The following is an 18748-nucleotide window of genomic DNA, read 5'->3' as shown; positions in this document are numbered from 1 at the left end:
TAATCAACATACCAGAGCTTTGCCTACGCACAACAAAAACTGTTGGGTGGGTTGTCTTCTGAGAACTGTCACTGGCCTTTTTCCCCGTTCCATTTCAAAGTTCCCCCTCAAAACCTGTATTATGTCAACCTAGGAAGTTAGTAGGAAGTTTCAGTCCAGGAAGTTCATACAGTAGGAAGTCCCACTGGTTTCACTTAGTTCTTCAGAAACAGGACAAATTTTTTTTTTCTTTCCGTTATCCAAATATGAAAAACATCAGAAACCAGCTTTACTATATACAAGTTCAACCCTCAATAATATTTTTTTCTTAAAAGGCAAAAAACATGTCAACTCTAGCATACTGTTATGTACATTAGCGCTATAGTGTTTAAGATGATTTTTGTAAGGTTTTTAATTATTTTAATATTTCAAAATTAAGAGGGATCAGTCATGACCTCTGAGATAACTGGGTCTTTGTAGACCGCTGTTTGGCTCAGCTACAACAATTTCAAAAATTCAGTCCAATAACAGAGCTTTAGAAAATTTACAGCTTGGAGCTGAGGGTGCCTGGCTGTCCAATACAAATATCCGTTTATGTTAAGCATTGGAAAATGTTGATTTGATAATTAAAACATTACCATGGCCAATCTATCAACTTTGTCTAATATCTTCTGGAGTTGACAAATTTCAAGGTTTTATCATCTTATCTAGATACGCACCACAGTCCACATTTTTTCCCCCCCGACTACTTAATGTCTCTAAAAGTTACTCTAAATGTACATTTTCAACTACATTAAAATAAATCCTGCATGTTTACATGATGCGGATACCAGCATGTACAGTGAAATGTTCAGTGGTGCCCAACATGGGCATGAATTGTGTCATGCTCTACCAGCTGAGATGGGCCTGGCTGTGACCATGGAAAGGTTTATTTCACTGCTATAGAAAGGACATCTTAGCATAACATACCCAATTCCTGCTTGAATTTTAGAGAGAGATAAAGAGATAAAAACTTTTTTGAACTGTTTGAAGATGTCATTCAGCTCTGAGGACAAGACCATTTCCTACCAGTTGACAGACATGAATATGCATAATTTGATAATTACAACCAGGAGTTGTCACTTACAATGCTGTATGGATTATATTAAATCAATGTGTTACTTTATTACATATTTTTCAATCAATCAATACAAACATGTAGATATTGTGTAGTCATTCAGAGCTGTCATCCAGGACTATGTTACAATGGGAGGATGTTGTCAGGCTTAGGCAGGCCTACATTCAACTCAGTGTATCTCAGTGTCCTCCCCCAAACCAAGATTAAAATACTAAAACGTGTACATTTCACATGTTTTTCTAGGTAAACAAAACTTCAGTCACCCTGAATAAAAAGGTGTGCACTAGGATTGCAGTGTACTATGTACTAGGAAGGTGGGGTGGAGTCAGCGTGACCAGGTGAAGAAGACATGATTTTCTAGGTAAACAAAACTTCAGTTACGCTGAGCTGAACAAAACAGCGCACCGCTAGGAAGGTGGGGGTGGAGTCAGTGTGAGCAGCAGGTGAAGAAGAGAGTGAATCTGTTGAACATGACTGACACCTAGAGGCTGTTGGTGGAGGCACAAGACTCAGGCAGGAGGGATGAACACATAATCTGGTCTCTATATAGTAATAAAACGAATATAAAACAATTACAAACTCATACTGACTGTTTAAGATGGTCATTCATCGAGAATTTAAATGGGGTATTTCAGGCGGGGAGAAGACTTGCTCCGCAACAGCAGTACGCAGGGAGGACTGGCTGGGAGCAGAGTCACAGGCAATAAAAAATCCTTCCAGTACGCTACGTATGACGCAGAGGGGCTCCAGCCTGGAGGTGACCGGGCAGGCGGCGGCCCCCCCCAGTGCTGCGACCGAGTCTCGCCCAGGGGAGCGGGCTCTAGGACCCTGCCGGACTCGCCCGTTCCCCCCGGCGGCTGAAGACGGGAGCCCAGCTAACTTAACCGCTTCACTCCCCTACCGACACTCAGCGCGCACGCCAAGACCAGACGGACGAACACAGAGTCTTCCAGTCTGAGGAGAAAGAGAAAGAGAGAGAGAGAGAGAGATGGGGGGGAGAGAGAGGGGGGGGAAAAGGAGAGATGGGGAGGAGAGACAGTATTTTCCCCTCACCAGGAGTCCTTGAAGAGGGAGCCTCATACCCATACCCTCGTACCCATCTTATGCAGTTCTGCCCTGGCATGGGACTGAGAGATGGGGGCAGGGGCACTTCTTCTCTCCACTCAGGATTGCAGGGTCCTGGTGGTGGTGGTGGGGGGGGGGGTCTAACAAGGCTGCGTCCACTCTTCCGCATCTCTCTCTCTCTCTCTCTTCTCCTCGGTCCCTCCATCATTTCTGCAGCTCCTGGGGGGTGCTGAAGGTCTCGTAGACGTTGGCGGCGAACTCCTTCACCTGTTCGATCATCAGCAGGTCCTGGAGGGAGGGAGGGAGGGAGGGAGGGAGAGCTCAAAGTGAACGTGGCGAAAGTCTGCGGACGATTCCACGTGGCGAATCTGCCCCGCAGACTACTGCAGACTGTGCCAGACGGTGGCGGCAGTTTCTGCAGACGGCGTGCGTGGGTTCGCTGCCCACCCAGTAGCGTGGTAAACCTAACACTGCCTCTGTAAACCTCTGTTTCAGCGGCGGACAGTTTGGGAGGCGGGCTTTATGACAAGAACCCTTTTAGTGCAGCAAGCTTTTGGACATATTAATGATTTGATAGAAAACTGAATCTAATCTGCCTTAAATAAAAGAATGAGCGTACTACTAACGAAAAGGCCAGTTATTAAATGAATTAAACTTTTTACGAGAACGAAATAGCCTCATACAACGGGACACGGATATTAAGCAAGGGGGGGGGGGATATCATTTTGAGAGCGCTAACTTTATGTTATTGTGACACAAAGATGTAGCAAAGCCACCCCCCCACCCCCCCCATCATCCCCTGGTCCTCACCTGTACGAAGTGGCTGGGGATCTCACTGCAGATAGAGTGGATCTGTCCGTTCACGATGGGGATGATCTTAGCCAGGGGCAGACTGACCTGAGACAGACTGGAGAGAGGGAGGAGGAGAGGAGGAGAGGAGAGGAGGGATGAGAGGATTAGCGAAGGGGACAACTGTTAGGACGTGTTTAACAGCCACAGGTTAAGCAACTTTAAATAGTGTGGTGATTGGTTGATCGCCATGTCATTCCAGCAGCTGACCTATCAGGCGTGGAGCTTGGGGTGGAGTCTCCCGATGGGGGCTTGAAGAACTCGGCCATGTTGTCAAGGAAACGGTTGAAACCTCGGTTGAGGCAGGTGTTGAGGACCGTCTGGAAATCTGGACTGCAGGGAGGGACAGGGACACACACACACACACACACACACACACACACACACACACACACACACACACACACACACACACACACACACACACACACACACACACACACACACACACACACACACACACACACACACACACACACGTCACCTTAGGACACACTCTCACAGTCACACACACCGTCCACAGGCACGCTCTCCCACATCGTTTACCTGTCCAACATGTCTCTGGTCTCATTCAGCAGTTTTATCGTCATGACGTCGTTTTCTGTCAGGCCACACGCCTGTAGGACACACACAGAGAAGGGACGACATCACACCCGCGGGACGCGCTAGCTAACGAGAGCGTGGGACCAGGATGGCGCCCTCTTGGCCGGGCGTAGACGGGCGAGAGGAGGAGGGTCACCTGTGCAGCCAGCGTGTTTTCCTCATCGGGCATCATGTACCAGGAGAGAGGCTGTCGGCGTGAGGCGGCGGCGGTCGTCTGGTCTCCCCCCGCCCCCTCCTCCGCGGGCGCCGCCCCCGACGTGGGTTCCACGCCCGACCCCCCCGCGGCCCCGCCCTCCACCTGGGCTCTGATGAGACTCAGCTGCTGCTCCAGCTCCAGCAGGGACAGACTCTGCTTCAGAGACACCCTGGACACGCATGCACGCGCACACACACACAGCCGACCCACACACATCCAAGCACATGTTATTGGCCAAGTCAAAGTCAAACAGTGTTGTATTCTCCTGTATGTGTGTGTGTGTGTGTGTGTGTGTGTGAGGCAGACTCACCCCCCTAATGTTTCCTGGACCGCTCTCTTCACCACAGTCACCAGCTCAGACAGACCTGGGGCAGGAGAAGACAGTGAGATCACAAGGGGTACGGTATGTGGTCCATAAGCCAACCCATAGTAAAACAGCTGTCATCAAATCAAGGAGGTTAAAGGTCATAGGTCTTACCGTCTCCCAGGAGGTGCTGGATACTGGAGAGGTACTGCTGCTGGACCTCCGGAGGGGCCAGGGGAGCCTTGGAGGACAACACACACACACACAGGTCAGCTCCACACACACGCACGCGCGCACGCACACACGCACAGACAGACTGACATACACTTACACACACATCTCTAGACTCACCACTCCGTTCCTGCAGGAGTTGTCCAGATAGAGGTAGCCTCCTATGATGTTGAGCTGGACCCTCAGCAGAGCCACCAGCATGCAGGTGCTGTAGACGGACACTATGCTGCGCGTGAAGCCTGGAGAGGACAGGACCGGTTAAGAGAGGAGAGAGGAGGGGAGAGGACAAGAGAGGAGAGAGGACAAGAGAAAGGAGAGGAGAGGAGAGAGAAGAGGACAGGAAAGGGGAGAGGAGAGAAAAGGACAGGGCATGGTAAAAAAAATAAAAAGTATTGGTCTCTTAAGAAACTGTGACACCGAAGGCGGTTGTGGATGTTGCTATGTTACTGTAATGGAACAACTTACTGATAATCTTGAGGTCCTCCCAGATTTCTAGCTTATTTGCTGGTCTGTGAGGGAGATAATGGCATTAAACAGAGACCAGACAGTGCCCTCTGGCAGACAGAGCTGTGTGTGTATATGTGAGTCGTGACAGAAAGTCACTGCAGCCTCTTACTTGGTCCTCAACAGTGCAGTGAGGTACTCTGAGCTGAGGAGGTGGATGATGGCTTCTCGTAGTGTGGGCAGCATGGACAACACTGCAGGAAAGTGACATTAGGAGAGGATTCACAATCAGGCCTGGGCCCAGTCCCAAACCAACCCCTGTACCCTACCCTGGTTAACCCGTCATGTTCCCGTTCTGCCCGAGATAACTTACCTGTCATGTTGCAGGTCCGCTGGTTGCTCTCGAAGTGGAACTGTCTTCGGGCCTGGGAGATGTACTCTGCCGCCTCTCGCTCCTGAATCTCCTGGATCTTCTTCTGGGCATATTTACCCAGGAAATATACACCTGAGGTTAGTAAAGAGAGTATAGTTCAAGGCAAAAAAAATCATAGAAGTGAATGCCAAGCCACGGCATAATGAAGCGTGGGTTTCCTGCCATGCTAGTTAGCACTATAGCTAACTAAATCCACATACGTCAACGTTAGTCATCTAATCCTGTAGCTGGCTATGTTAGCAAGACAATGATCTAATTTCGTAGTATGTCGACACTCAGATTGATTACAGACCAATTAAGAATAAGAAGTCTGAAAGTGTCCCAAGATGAATCTGTTAAACTGACTCGCTTGATAGTTAGCTATCTTGTTTTAGCTTACCTCCGACGAAAGCCCCTGCGAAAAAGAATTTCCTTTTGTGGCGTTTCAGAAAATTCCATGCGGATGAAAACATTCTGGGAACGACGACGGGTTTCCAAACCGAAAAACAAAGTAAGCAGCGCTAGCTTCTTGTCACTTTGCACATGTCACTGCCAACTAGTGACCTGTCACACATACATGAGCACAGAGCAACATATTACGCATCTGTGATCAGCAGCAATGCCTGAACGGTCCCACCGATATTATGTTCCCCCGCAGAGTAACATGCCGTTTCCACGCATGGGATATTTCACTACGTTTTCACTTTGAGGTCTTCAAATGTTGATGGTTATTTTTGTTTAGCAGCGGATTACTAATTCAATGCTGTTGCTTTAGTATGGGGACAGAGAGCAAGGAAAGTACCGTTCCCAGGGAGTTTTCTCAGCCAAGTGATGAGGATATCGAGAGATGGATGGCCATTGCCTTTGATATGGTACAGTTGCTGCCTGCAGCTAGCTAGCAGCCTATTCTCACGTTACACATTCACTAAAACCAATAATTTCTTCAGTCGGTCACTGTTATTGTAATCGCTCCCTGCAGGCTAAAGAGGCTTTAGAGAATGGAGAGGTGCCTGTTGGGTGTCTCATGGTCTACAACAGTGAGATCCTAGGCAAAGGGAGGAACGAGGTGAATGAAACCAAAAATGTAAGTGATGATGTTTAGGATCACATCCCAGTAGAATAGAGTGCAGTGATATAACCATTTAAGGCCAAGCCGAAATACAATTTCTGCTAGATTGCATTGTGTATCACACTCTGATACTATCAAACCAGTTGTTTGTGATATTAATCACATAATGGGGGTTTCCTCCTCTCCAGTCTGGCACCCCACGTCAACCTTTTCCCTGTGTTCCTAGGCAACGCGCCACGCTGAAATGGTGGCCTTGGACCAGATTCTAGAATGGTGTCGCCATAGAAACGTGGACTACCAGACGGTGTGTGAGCAGACCGTGCTGTACGTGACCGTGGAGCCCTGCGTCATGTGTGCCGGAGCGCTGCGTCTGTGCAGTATCCTCACTTCCTCCTCCTGTGTGATATCGCTGACGTTCTGGAACTAGCCTACTACTAACGCCGCTCTGAGCATCAGGCTGGGGTCAAACACAGTAGAATTAGTGTGTGTGTGTGATGTGGAGAGCAGCTTGTCTTTAACAGTATCCCAGACATCCCCATGGTGGTGTACGGCTGTAGGAACGAACGGTTTGGAGGCTGTGGCTCCGTCCTGGACATCTCCTCAGCTGACCTCGCCCACACTGGGAGGACGTTCAAGGTACTGTAGGCCACCTCAGAGACCTGTGTCTTGCATACTGTAGTAGCAGCAGTAGTAGTATAAGTAGTAGTACTACTACTAGTAGTAGTAGTGACGACAGTAGTAGTAGAAGTAGTGATACATAATAATAAATAAATAATTTGTTTTATGTATAAAGCGGGCGGCTGTGGCTCAGTAGTAGAATGGGTCGTCCAATAATCATAGAGTCGGCTGTTCAAATCTCACCTCCTCCTGTCCACATGTCGAAATGTCCTTGGGCAAGACACTGAACCCCAAATTGATCCCAATGAGCAGGCTAGCACCTTGCATGGCAGTCGCCACCATTGGTGTGTGAATGTGTGAATGGGTGAATGTGAGGCCATTGTAAAGCGCTTTGAATAAAAGCACTATATAAGTTCAGTCCATTTACCATTTACCACTTTTCATTGTCAGACAATCTCAAAGTGTTGAAAGTACTGATAGTACTACAAGTGTAACTGAGTGAAAGTGAGTTCTTGTGAGTCCTGAGTAAGTAGCGAGTTATTGGTTAAACTCACTCTCCCAGTATAAATACCATCCAGCCACGCTGATGAAGAGCTAGCTTTTCATCAGAATCAGATCAGTGTAGTTAAAACAGTGTTTGTCCTGTGGGAGACTAGAGCTTGAATCAACCTATGGGCAAGCGGAAACATATGGGTTACACTTGTAGTAGTTGTAGCAGTAGTACTAATATTATTAGCAGAGGTGGTGGTAGTCGTAGTTATACTAGTAGCTATACTAGTATTAGTAGTGGTGGTAGTAGTAGTAGTAGTAGTAGTAGGGCACTGGTACTCATGGGTATTGAACCTGTAACCTCCCATTCTGGTACACACTGCTTTGAGGCTAGCATTCTGTTGAAAGCCTGATTGGAATGACTCAATGAAATGTCAACAGACACATCAGGAAGGGAAGTGACCTCACCATGATTCTTTTTCATGTTCCGGTTCAGTGTGTGTCTGGGTTCAGAGCCGAGGAGGCCATCGAGATGCTGAAGACCTTCTACAAACAGGAGAATCCTAACGGTGAGAACCTACTGTCACAGTGTGTATCATATTTTATCTGATCATGTAACTTTAATATAGTACATGGCACCTTAATAATCCTTCCTTGATAACAGGAGCTTTAGGAGTTGGCTAAAGCACATATAGGAATCCAAATCCTGATACACCCCTTTAGCTAACGCTGCCATCAAGCCTGAAAGCATCTAAAGATGGATATTGTACCCTTATAAGAAGTTTAATTTTGTTCATACAGACAGTTTACCGGGGGTTCAGATAGGCCAACACTGCAGTCTCAGAGTGGATAGACATGGTGATTGTCCTTAGAAACCCCTTTGTTGTTATATTTATTCCAGCACCCAGCCCCAGGACAAGGAAAGACTGAGACTACCGCCCATGTCCACCAGGTGGTGCTAGTGGACCAGGAGAGAGCCCAGACTAGCGAGGGAGGATGAGAAGAGGAGGAAGAGGTGGAGAAACAAAGTGGTTCCTCCATAGACTCTGAGAACGCTTCTTAAATGACAGATTTAAGGAGCGCCATCCTCTGTCTTTCTGTAAATATGGGGCGGCTGCGGCTCAGGAGGTAGAACAGGTCGTCCAGTGATCGCAGGGTCGGCGGTTCGAATCCCGGCTCCTCCTGTCTACATGTCAAAGTGTCCTTGGGCAAGACACTGAACCCCAAATTGCTCTTAATGAGCAGGCTGGCACCTTGCATGGCAGCTGCCGCCATTGGTGTGTGAATGTACGTGTGAATGGGTGAATTAGAGGCCATTGGTTTTTTTTAAAGATATTTTTTGGCATTTCCTATTTATTATTATATAGGACAGTGTAGACTAACAGTAAAGGTGGGAGAGAGAGAGAGGAGGACATGCAGCACAGGGCCCAGGCCAGATTTCAACCCGGGCCGCTACGAGAAGGACTAGCCTCAATGTGGTACGCGCCTTAACCGATGAGCCACCAGGGCACCATTGAGAGGCCATTGTAAAGTGCTTTTAATAAAAGCGCTATATAAGTGCAGTCCATTTACCACTTACCAAATATGGGCCAGATTATGTATCGTTTAGCCACTACTCTCTTTTTCATGTTTTATTTTATTTTTTAATTAAAATCGATTTTTTCAAAATAGGTTTTTCCACAGGAAACCAAGACACTTTCACAAGTGATGTTCATGTGGTCTTGAGTGTTTGAAAGAGAGACTTGGCTACAATAAAGTGGAGTGACGATCGCTCATTTGCATGGTAATTATTTCTATTCAGTTAATAATAACAGCTTTTCTCCGGCGCGCCGTGTGACTCAGCCCTCCGTAAAGATCCTGAGTGTTCGATGCTGAGGTGAGTGAGCTGGAGGAGAGATTTCACACCCATGCCGTTCAGAGAGCTGTATGTGCCTGTGTGTGTGTGTGTGTGTGCGAGTGTTCTCCTGTTCTAAGGGTGGAACCAGATTTTGAAGGTCACTCCAGTGGAGAGGAACAGTTCCGGCCAAAGTAGCACTCAGGAACCCTGCTGAAGACTGGCACTGTACGCACACTCAGCCTCCCACACGCATCCGGCGCACACACACACACACACACACACACACACACACACACACACACACACACACACACACACACACACACACACACACACCTTTGCCAAAGGATCTGTGCTCTAAATTGTCGGTGCCGGAAGGCAGCATGGCTCAGCTCTACATTTAAGTTTTGAGCCCATTTCTCCGCATGCCCGTCTTCCTGTCTGACTTCCTGTCTCCCTCCCTGCATTTAACCCGGAGGACTTATTTAGATAGACATTTTAGACCGGCTTTGACTAAGCTGCGTGTTTCTCTCCTATGTGCGTTTATCTGCTTAGTAAACACTGTTTTCTGCTCATGACTATGGTAATGAATGCATGCGCTGAATCCGCCGGCTGAGTTTGATTCGTCACCTCGTGCAGGGGACCTTAAGTGATAATGAAGAGACCAGGAAGTGTTGTTCTCTCGTTATCAGGCTCTGTCGGTGCTCACACACACACACAGACAGACGCGCACACACACACACACACTCCGCCATGACAAATTGACACTTAAACAAACACATACACACACACACACACACTGCCAGATGTCACACTTAGCCTCTGTACACACTTTTTTGCTCTGACACACACACACACACACACACACACACACTTGGATGTGTCATCCCCGATCAGGATGAGAGAGCTCCAGTCTGAGGAGCCTATTTCTGCTCCACTTCAAAAAGGTGTTTTCGGAAAGTAGCGCTCTGAAGATATTAAAGTTTACCATCACATTGATGTTGTAGGGATCAAAATGACGTTGTTTTTAAACATCAGATAGATTTCAGCTATGAAAAGGAAAGTGGGGTGTATTTTGCAATGTTGGTTGGTTCTAAGTTTTACTTAACTTTTTTTTTTTTTTTTTACCTGTCAGAAATTTGATAAAAGACATCTTTTCACACGCGTATCTTCCATGAGACGTGTCTACCCTGATCATCTGGAGAGACCTCAGGCGCGTATCCAACTGGCTGCACATCTTAAACATGGTGGCTTCAACTTCAAACACACACACACACACACTCTCGTCTGTCTGATGATGACGGACAGGGCAGTTACAACCACATCTGTCAACAAACTTACACCCACTCACACATACCAATCTATCTATGATATAGAGGGTTTACATTACTGGCTGTATGGTGACAGCAGGCCTGTCTGAGGTTGCAATCCCGGGCTGCGCAAACATACATTTGGAATAACTGTTAAAAATGGGAATTTCAAAAACACCACAGTACATTCTATTCCGCTAAGAACCTCTGGTTTGAGTGTCAAAGCTAACCCTCTTCTGGTCTAGAGAGTGTGTGCTTGTGTGTGTGTGTGCAAGAGAGAAACTGAGCCTGTGTGTGTGTGTGAGAGAGAGAATGTGTGTGTGTGTGCGTGTGTTTCTCATTAAAAGGCTTGTCCAGGTCTCCACAAAGGAATTGTTATGTTTGGGCAGCGGCTATGTCTGAGAGCCAGGCAACGAGCGCCAGAAAAAATATAGGCCAAACGCTAAATCACTAGTTTGGTGATTTTTCTTTTTAATTGAATGACTGGGCTTCCATTCCCAGGGAACTTGGTGTAATGTGAGTGTGTGAAGAGAAGAGCTGTGGTGTGACCCTTTCTCTCTCTCTCACACACACACACACGCACACACACAGACACACACACACGGATGAAGGAACACACACACACACAGTCGCACACTCGCACACAAAACCACAAGTACTTCTGGCTCTACATAACTTATAACACCTTTTATTGAAAGACCATACTGTACATACAGACCTCCAGTGTCAAAAGCTGGGAGTTGTTTACAAAACCAAGACTCGAACGACCAGGGCCACGTTAGCGTCACTGCTACTACTGGCTGGCAAAAGACACCAGCAACCAGGACCAGACTGGTGTTGCTGGGATATGTAGCGGATACCTAGCCTGGCTCCGCAATCTGTAGCTACGTGCTTTCATACACAGGTTGATCAGTGTGCTTTAGCCAACACCCAGTCTAATCTAGCTATAACTGTATTGTAAGCCTCTATAGACAGAAGACAGAAGGCTAATTTTCACTGTAGGCAACCTCACTCTATTCTATACTATACTATACTATATTATACTATTCTACTATATTCCATACCTAGACAACAGGTAACGAGATAACATAGGCAACAGGAGGTTTAGTAGTTGGCTAAAGCACATATAGAAATCGTAATCCTGATACACAGCTTTAGCTAACGCTGCCACCAAGCCTGAAAGCATCTGAAGATAGATATTGTACTACCTGTATAAGAAGGTTCATTCTGTTCATACAGACAGTATACCGGGGGTTCAGACAGGCCAATGCTGCAGTTTGTGGAGTAGATAGACAGGTTGATTAAATACTAATACTAATATGATGATGTCAGAATGAAACAGTCCTTCAGCTGGAGGAGGTGGATTCAGACCGTCCTCCTCCTCCTCGCCACTGATGAAGACCAGACCGCTGTCAGCAGTGTCTCCTGAACAGAGACAGGAAACAGAAGAGATCTAGAATGGGGACGGGGGTGGGGGGCTGTCTTGGCGGCGGCTGTGAAGGCTGCATCTGATTGGCCGGCGCGATGGGTTATGCTGTGCGATGGGGGCGGGGTTCAGTCGGCCTTGGACTTGCCTGAGTCCAGGAAACCTGTGGGACCGGAGAGAGAGGAACGTGAGACCGTCAGAGCAGCTGGGAGAGAGGAACGGAGGGAGGATCGTGAGACCGTCAGAACAGCTGGGATCTCAGAACGTTAGCGAAGCAGGAACGTGTTTGAGGCTGTAGCCCAAGTCACACGCAATTTACGTAATTCAAACTGATGAACATCATGGCAGCATTATTTAAAAACATGCACAGACCTCGGCCTCCTTAAGGTATCCAATTTGATGGTCTCTTGAAACTCATTCCAAGCTCTAGGGGCACAGTAACTAAAAGCTTTTTTTTTTTTCCCAGCTCGGTTCTGACATGAGGGACCTCGAGAACTAACCAATCCTGAAATCTTGTTTGGTGATGACTAGAGCGCCGTGTGATGAGGGACGTCATGTAATTAGGTAGCTTTTGTCCTTGTGTGAAAACAAAAAGGAGAAAATGTGTTGTCCTAGCAGCCAGGGATGGCCAGCTGATATAGATTACAATGATGCATTATAAAATGATGACCAGTAATAAAATTAAGGGCTGAATGATAAACAGTGCCAAGCTGTTTCAAGGTGGAAGAGGCAGCGTGTATATAAATAATGTCGCCATAGTCAATTACTGACATAAAAGCAGACTGTACTAAAAGCTTTCTATCATCATGCCAAAAACATGACTTATTTATATAAAAGAACCCAAACACCCTTAACTTTTTACTTAGCTCATTAACATGCATTTTGAAGGACCGCTTTTCATCAATAATAATCCCAAGATACTTGTGAGAGGGTACTCTCTCAATTACAGAACCAGCACCTTATGGCCATTTTCAAAAGGGATTTGATGTTCCTAATATAAACTGTATGGTGAAACGTAAAGGACTTAGAATTGACCCCTGCAGTATGCCTTTAGTGACCTCCATAACGGCAGATTGAATAGACACAACAAAAATTTTTTTCTGTTTGCGAGAATAGCTTGTAAACCATGGGCAGGCCTTAAGATCTACGAGCACACACACACACACACACACACACACACACACACACACACACACACACACACACACACACACACACACACAAACGTGAGCCCCGAATATACATTGATGGAACACTCCTGCAGTGCTGCGCCGAACCAACCTATCTTGGTGTGACATTGGACAGGTCACTCACGTTCCGCCGACACCTCGAGTCACTGCGCAAGAAGTTAACAGCTCCTGTGGCGTTGATGAGGCGACTGGTCCGACCAGGCTGGGGCGCTGGGGCAAAAACCCTGCGTACGGCAGCCCTAGCCCTGGTCTACTCCACCAGTCAATACTGCGCACCGGTGTGGTGCCGCAGCGCTCACACCCGCCTCATCGACCCGCCTATCAACGAATCCTTGCGCATCGTAACAGGATGCCTGCGTCCCACTCCTGTGGACAACCTTCCCATCCTTGCAGGCATCCAGCCCGCTGGCCTCCGTCGCGCAGGAACCACAGCACGTCTAGCCTGCTGGGCCGTGGAGTCTAACCACCTGCTCCACGACAGGCTCCCCGGCGTCTCAAGTCGAGACACCCTTTTGTGCCTGCCGCACGAGATCTCCTGCAGCAATGCAGAGATCTTAACACCAGTGAGGCAGGATGGGCAGACTACACCTGGCGTGCGGAGTGGGAGGCGAACACCTCCAGACTCCGTGATTTTATCCTGGCCGCCGGTCCTTCCTCTACCGGGATGGACTTACCCAGACCGGTGTGGGTGAGGCTTAATCGTCTCCAGACCGGCGTCGGACGCTTCCGCTCATCGATGCACAGATGAGGCTTGGCATCCTGTGTGGTGTGCGAGTGTGGCGCCGACGAACAAACCGCAGACCACGTCATCCAGGACTGTCTGATATATCCCTACAGCCTAACCCAACTGAATACGTGTCCTGGCGGTCGTGGATGACGAAACGGTGACGTGGCTTCTGGAGGTGTGCCCGGATATATAGCCCGGGTGACCCCCTCACCCAGGCTTGGGGTGGTAAAAGGACAGCCCCTCGGCCCCGAGCCTGGGGGGGAGAGGACGTACAAACTCACCCAAATGACGAGGAAGACACACACACAGACGGTCTCTAACCTCTTGTGCAGGAGTCCCAGATGTAGGTGTTAAGGATCTCCCCCAGGATGTAGTAGAGGGAGATTAGGATTGTGAGGCAGGAGAAGAAGAGGACCTTGGCCAGGGGCCCGATCTGCTCCAACAGAGGGTACACCCACACGCCCGTCACATGGTGCACCCAGCACATCCTGGAGGGAGGGGGGGGGGAGGGGGACTGTCATTATGCTTGTCTGCATTGTGCATGCCAGAGAAAGACGGTGTGTGTGGGGAGAGAAAGAGAGAGAGAGACAGAGAGAGAGAGAGAGGGGGGGGGGGTGGGTGGGGGGTCGGTGGGGGGGGGGGGGGGGGGAGAGGGATAGTGAGAGAGAGTTCAGACAGAAAATATGGAGGAGATTCCAATCTACGCCCACTGTCTGTCTGCTTGTCTACAGGTTCCAGGGCTGGGTGAGAGTCGGGTCAGACTATAGAGTTTGTCTACACACCTCCACATATGTACTGTGTGTCAGTCTCTGTCTGTCTGACCTCAGTCTCGCTCCATCCCCGGTGGGAGGGTGATTGCAAAACCGGACTGGTGGGGAACATATAGAGTAGGTCCAACTATCGGGGTTAAATGGAGGTTTGCTTTGATCCAAGAGAAGAGAGTTAGAGGCTCTGCAGAATGTGACAAAACACCTCTCCTGCTGTTGCTGGGGATGCCATCTCAGAGGGGAACGTACAGACAAGGTCAAGGGTCACCAGAGACCAAGGCTCCGAACCGGTTCAAGGAATGGAAACGAAAACGGAAAACGAACGGTATTTTACGAGGAACAGAAACAGGAACGGAAACGAAATGGTTTTGAATTGTTCCAGAACAGAAACGTTAATTTGGAATCTTTAAAACTGGTTAATAATGGTATTTTTTCGTTCTTTGTAGTAGAATAGGTCTAATGTTGCATATTTCTTGTAAGATCATCAACAAGGCTACACTACAGCACACATCACCAAGGCTAATATTGTTGGCAATAAGGCCACCACAACCCTAGACTTGTTGATTATACCTTACAAGAAATACTGTAGGCCTATAGAGTCTTAATAGGCTAACACCCACGGAACATTATTTTTCGTTCTTAGCCTGTTCAGGAATGCTATGTTGGTGGTGGAACACGAGAACGTAAACGTTAAATATGCTGGTTCTGCTCGGAGCGAACCGAGACCAGGCCATGCGATGGGAAGTGGAGATTTTAGTCAGAAAGGCCAATCCCAACCTCTTATAGTGTCCTGTAAACACTCAGGGCCAATCAGTGTGGGGCTCTCATCCATGCCTCCAGCCACCTTCAGAGTACAGGTCAACCAGGCTCTTATAGAGTGATTGCACTGCAGACAGTCAGTCAGTCAGTCAGTCTGTCAGTCAGCTAGTCAGCCAGTTAGGGAGTCAGTCTGTCAACCTGTAAATCAGTCAGTCAGCGAGCCAGTAAGCCAATCAATCACTAATGCTGCGTTCCATTTGGCTCGTGGAGTCGTGATCCACGCGATACTACTTACAGTTTTAACTGGAACACCCCTCACCACTTGTTTTCTCAGCTCGTGAACTCGTACCACACGCCCCTCCCCCCAGTTAGCTCTGGAAGTCGTGAACAAGATGGCGGCTCCCTGTGTAACTAAGTAAAACTGTAGTAATACTGTTTTATCAGCATTTCTGTCTTATTTGTGTCTAGCTAGGCAGTCAACCAGTCAGTAAGTCCATCAGTCAGAGTAGGTTGCTGGGAGAGGAATGAGCAAGCCCTGTATGATCACCTCATTTGTTCACCAATCAACATCAATTAACATCAATTAGTGTTCATTTGTTGAGGAAATGATTGAGTTTGGGCCGAGGTTGCAGTGGAGGGTTTGTGCCTTTGTGAGGGCAAACAAGGACGCTCGTCTGAGTCAGTTATGATGCCTGACACTGAAAAACACCCTTAGCCAATCAAACTATCAAGCTCCGTTTCTACAAGTCTAAATGGCTTAATCATCTGTGACAGGGTGGATACCGAGCTGAATCTCTGCGCTGCAGTCTTGATTGCTGTCACAATTGCTGTGTGTTTGTGGCTGTGCGTGACCATGTGTTTGTGTGCGCGTGTGTGTGTTTGTGTGTGTGAGTGATGGTATTTGACAGTCTCAGGGCTGTACATGTCCAACTTGTCTATGGCTGAAGCTTAACTCATGCTGCTTTCAGCCTGACAACCTTCTTTTTCTCTCTCCCTCCGTTCTCCCCTACCCATCTCCCTCTCTCTCTCTTTTCCTCAATCTCTCTCATTCCCTCTCCAGATAGGTAATCCCCAGTCTAAGTCAGGCTATGGATTTAACAAACCCCTGTATTTTCCCTGTCCCTCCCCTTCCACCCCCCCCCCCCCCTTGCAGACAGCTCCCCTGACCCTGAGAGTCTCTGCCATCGCAATCCTCTTAAGTTCCCCTCGAGGATTAGGACTGAGCGAGGTGTGTGTGTGTGAGAGAGAGAGAGAGTGAGTGAGAGTGTGTGTGTGTGGGTGTGTGTGTGTGTGTGAGAGAGAGAGAAAGAGAGAGAGCGAGAGTGTGTGTGTGTGTGTGTGTGTGAGAGAGAGACAGAGAGAAAGAGAGAGAGAGAGAGAGAGAGAGAGAGTGTGTGTGTGTGTGTGTGTGCCAACTGATACCTCAGGTGCTTCAGACCGTTCACACCCCTCTCCTCCACCCAGGCTGGTGGCTATAGTCAGGCCCAAACAAAGCAATGACTGGGGTCCAGTGAATGTGTCCTCCCCAAACCTGACCTACATGACGTCGCAATTGCACTTACAGGTAGGTATACCATTTTCAGGGAGGGGGGGGGGGGGTATTTCAATTTTATTTTATTCATTTTATTACCAATTTTGTAAAATATTTTTAGGTTTTGGTCAACATTACATAGAGAGTTAACATGCATTGGTCAGGGTCAGGTTCTAACATTACTACTACTACTGTCACCATCCCACTATGGTCTGGAGGGGCTTGCAGCGACATGTTGTCATGCTGGGAGAAGTAGCGGAGAGGAAAAGAGGGTGTATTATTAGAAATGACTGATTAGACAAAATGATTAGAAAAGAGAGGAGGAGGACTTGAGGGTGGAGGAGAAGTGGTCTGTTGTGTGTGAGGATGGAAGAGAAGTTATCTAGAGGAAAGAGATGATGCTGGCCGACAAGGCAGGAAGAGGTTCCTATGTACCGGAAGAGGTTTCCTATTTAAAGGAAGTTGCTTTTATCTACAGGAAGTAGTTATTTTGTACAGGAAGTAGTTCTTACCATAGAACGTATCCCACTGCAAAGCTGCACACGGCCACCAGACCGCCGAGCCTGCTGGGATACTGGTGATGCGTGGTCCTCATTTCGATGATGATGAAGGGCAGGACTGTGGTGTGCTGTGGGCGGAGGGAGAGAGAGAGGGAGGGAGGGAGGGAGGGAGAGAGAGAAAGAGAGAGAGATGTTCAATGTTCAAAGGGGGGAAAGTATCCCAGACCTTGTCCTTCAGTGGAGTGGAAGTGGAGCATGTGAACATCATCAAGTTTTTAGGCACCACAATCCATCATCACTGAAATGGGAGGACAACTTATGCTGTATCACTAAAAAACCCCACCAGAGGCTTCTTTTCCTCCGCCAGTTGAGGAAATTTGGAGTGGCCTGCAACGGGATGGTACAGTTCTACCGAGCCGCCATCGAGAGTATACTTACTTTCTCAATCACTGTCTGGTACGGCAACTCTACAGTCCAGTAGAGGCTGCAGTTTGACAGGGTTGTCCACACGGCCGGGGAAATTATTGGCTGCAAACTGCCCTCCATCTCATACATCTATGAGGCCCGCATACAGCGATTGAAAATCCTACTGGACCATACTCACCCCGCCAACTCCCTTCTCACTGCCCTTCCATCAGGTAGAAGGTTGAGAACCACAAAAACAAAAACATCCTGCTTTCTTCACAGTACATGCTGTAGAACCATTACATTCCTAAATAAACGTCCATCCCTTCACCAATACCTCAGGAAGACAGTACAAGACTCTTCTACTGGGTCTGAATGATTTGCACAGTTTTTAAATTGTATTATCTTCTTATTGCACTTTTGCACAGTATTCTCACCAGTCACTTTAGCTAAGTACTGTATGACATGTATGCCCTTTATTTTCTGTAAAATGTGATCCTGTGTAGTTTTGATCTTGTTTTTATGTTGTTGTGTGGTTCGTCCTGTTACGAAGAGCACACTGAAACAAATTCCTAACGACCTGAAAGTTTGGCAATAAAGTATTGAATCTTGAATCTTGATGTTTTGTTTTTGTTGACCTGCTTTGGCATTATTTACTGTGTACAGTATCTCATGCCAATAAAGTTATTTGTGTAGAGTTGGGAGAAAGAGTAGAGAGAGAGAGATGGATAGAGAAAGAGAAAGACAGAGAGAGAGAAAGACAGAAAGAGAGAGAGGGAGAGAGGGTTAGTGGTTCTGGGAAAGTGTGGCTCGATGATTACAATTTTTCAGTTATTCTGTAAACTGCTTGCCCTTGGCTCCTTACTGCCTGTTAGACAAAGATATGAACTATTAATATTTAGAATGTTTGCAGAGAAGGG

At 47.7% G+C, this 18748-nt stretch overlaps 3 protein-coding genes across 3 annotated transcripts in view; 1 reads left to right on the top strand and 2 right to left on the bottom strand.

Moving 5' to 3' along the window:
- Positions 1-1191: 1191 nt before the first annotated feature.
- pex3 (peroxisomal biogenesis factor 3) lies at positions 1192-5728 on the bottom strand. The gene is made up of 12 exons (XM_084454012.1): positions 5601-5728; positions 5162-5293; positions 4961-5042; positions 4810-4853; positions 4465-4583; positions 4288-4354; positions 4120-4174; positions 3750-3978; positions 3557-3627; positions 3221-3343; positions 2972-3068; positions 1192-2449 (listed from the first exon to the last, which is right to left on the bottom strand). Exons 1-12 carry the CDS (start codon positions 5671-5673, stop codon positions 2366-2368), a joined length of 1176 nt encoding a protein of 391 aa, XP_084310138.1. The 5' UTR covers positions 5674-5728; the 3' UTR covers positions 1192-2365.
- Positions 5729-5911: 183 nt separating this feature from the next.
- adat2 (adenosine deaminase tRNA specific 2) lies at positions 5912-9149 on the top strand. Its single transcript, XM_084453625.1, has 6 exons — positions 5912-6072; positions 6180-6284; positions 6496-6646; positions 6799-6905; positions 7873-7945; positions 8278-9149. The coding sequence occupies exons 1-6, from the start codon at positions 5977-5979 to the stop codon at positions 8304-8306; spliced, it is 561 nt and encodes a 186-aa protein (XP_084309751.1). The 5' UTR covers positions 5912-5976; the 3' UTR covers positions 8307-9149.
- Positions 9150-17431: 8282 nt separating this feature from the next.
- aig1 (androgen-induced 1 (H. sapiens)) overlaps positions 17432-18748 on the bottom strand; it is a gene marked incomplete at both ends in the record, with an annotated part of 27032 nt that continues 25715 nt past the window's right edge. The window contains one exon of the mRNA XM_084453340.1: positions 17432-17551. Coding sequence (XP_084309466.1) covers positions 17432-17551 — 120 coding nt within the window. The remainder of the gene's footprint in view (positions 17552-18748) is intronic.

This window comes from Borostomias antarcticus (genome assembly GCF_949987555.1).
Source record: "Borostomias antarcticus genome assembly, chromosome: 19".
Lineage (NCBI taxonomy): Eukaryota > Metazoa > Chordata > Actinopteri > Stomiiformes > Stomiidae > Borostomias > Borostomias antarcticus.
This window is presented reverse-complemented; position numbering and strand designations above follow the sequence as displayed.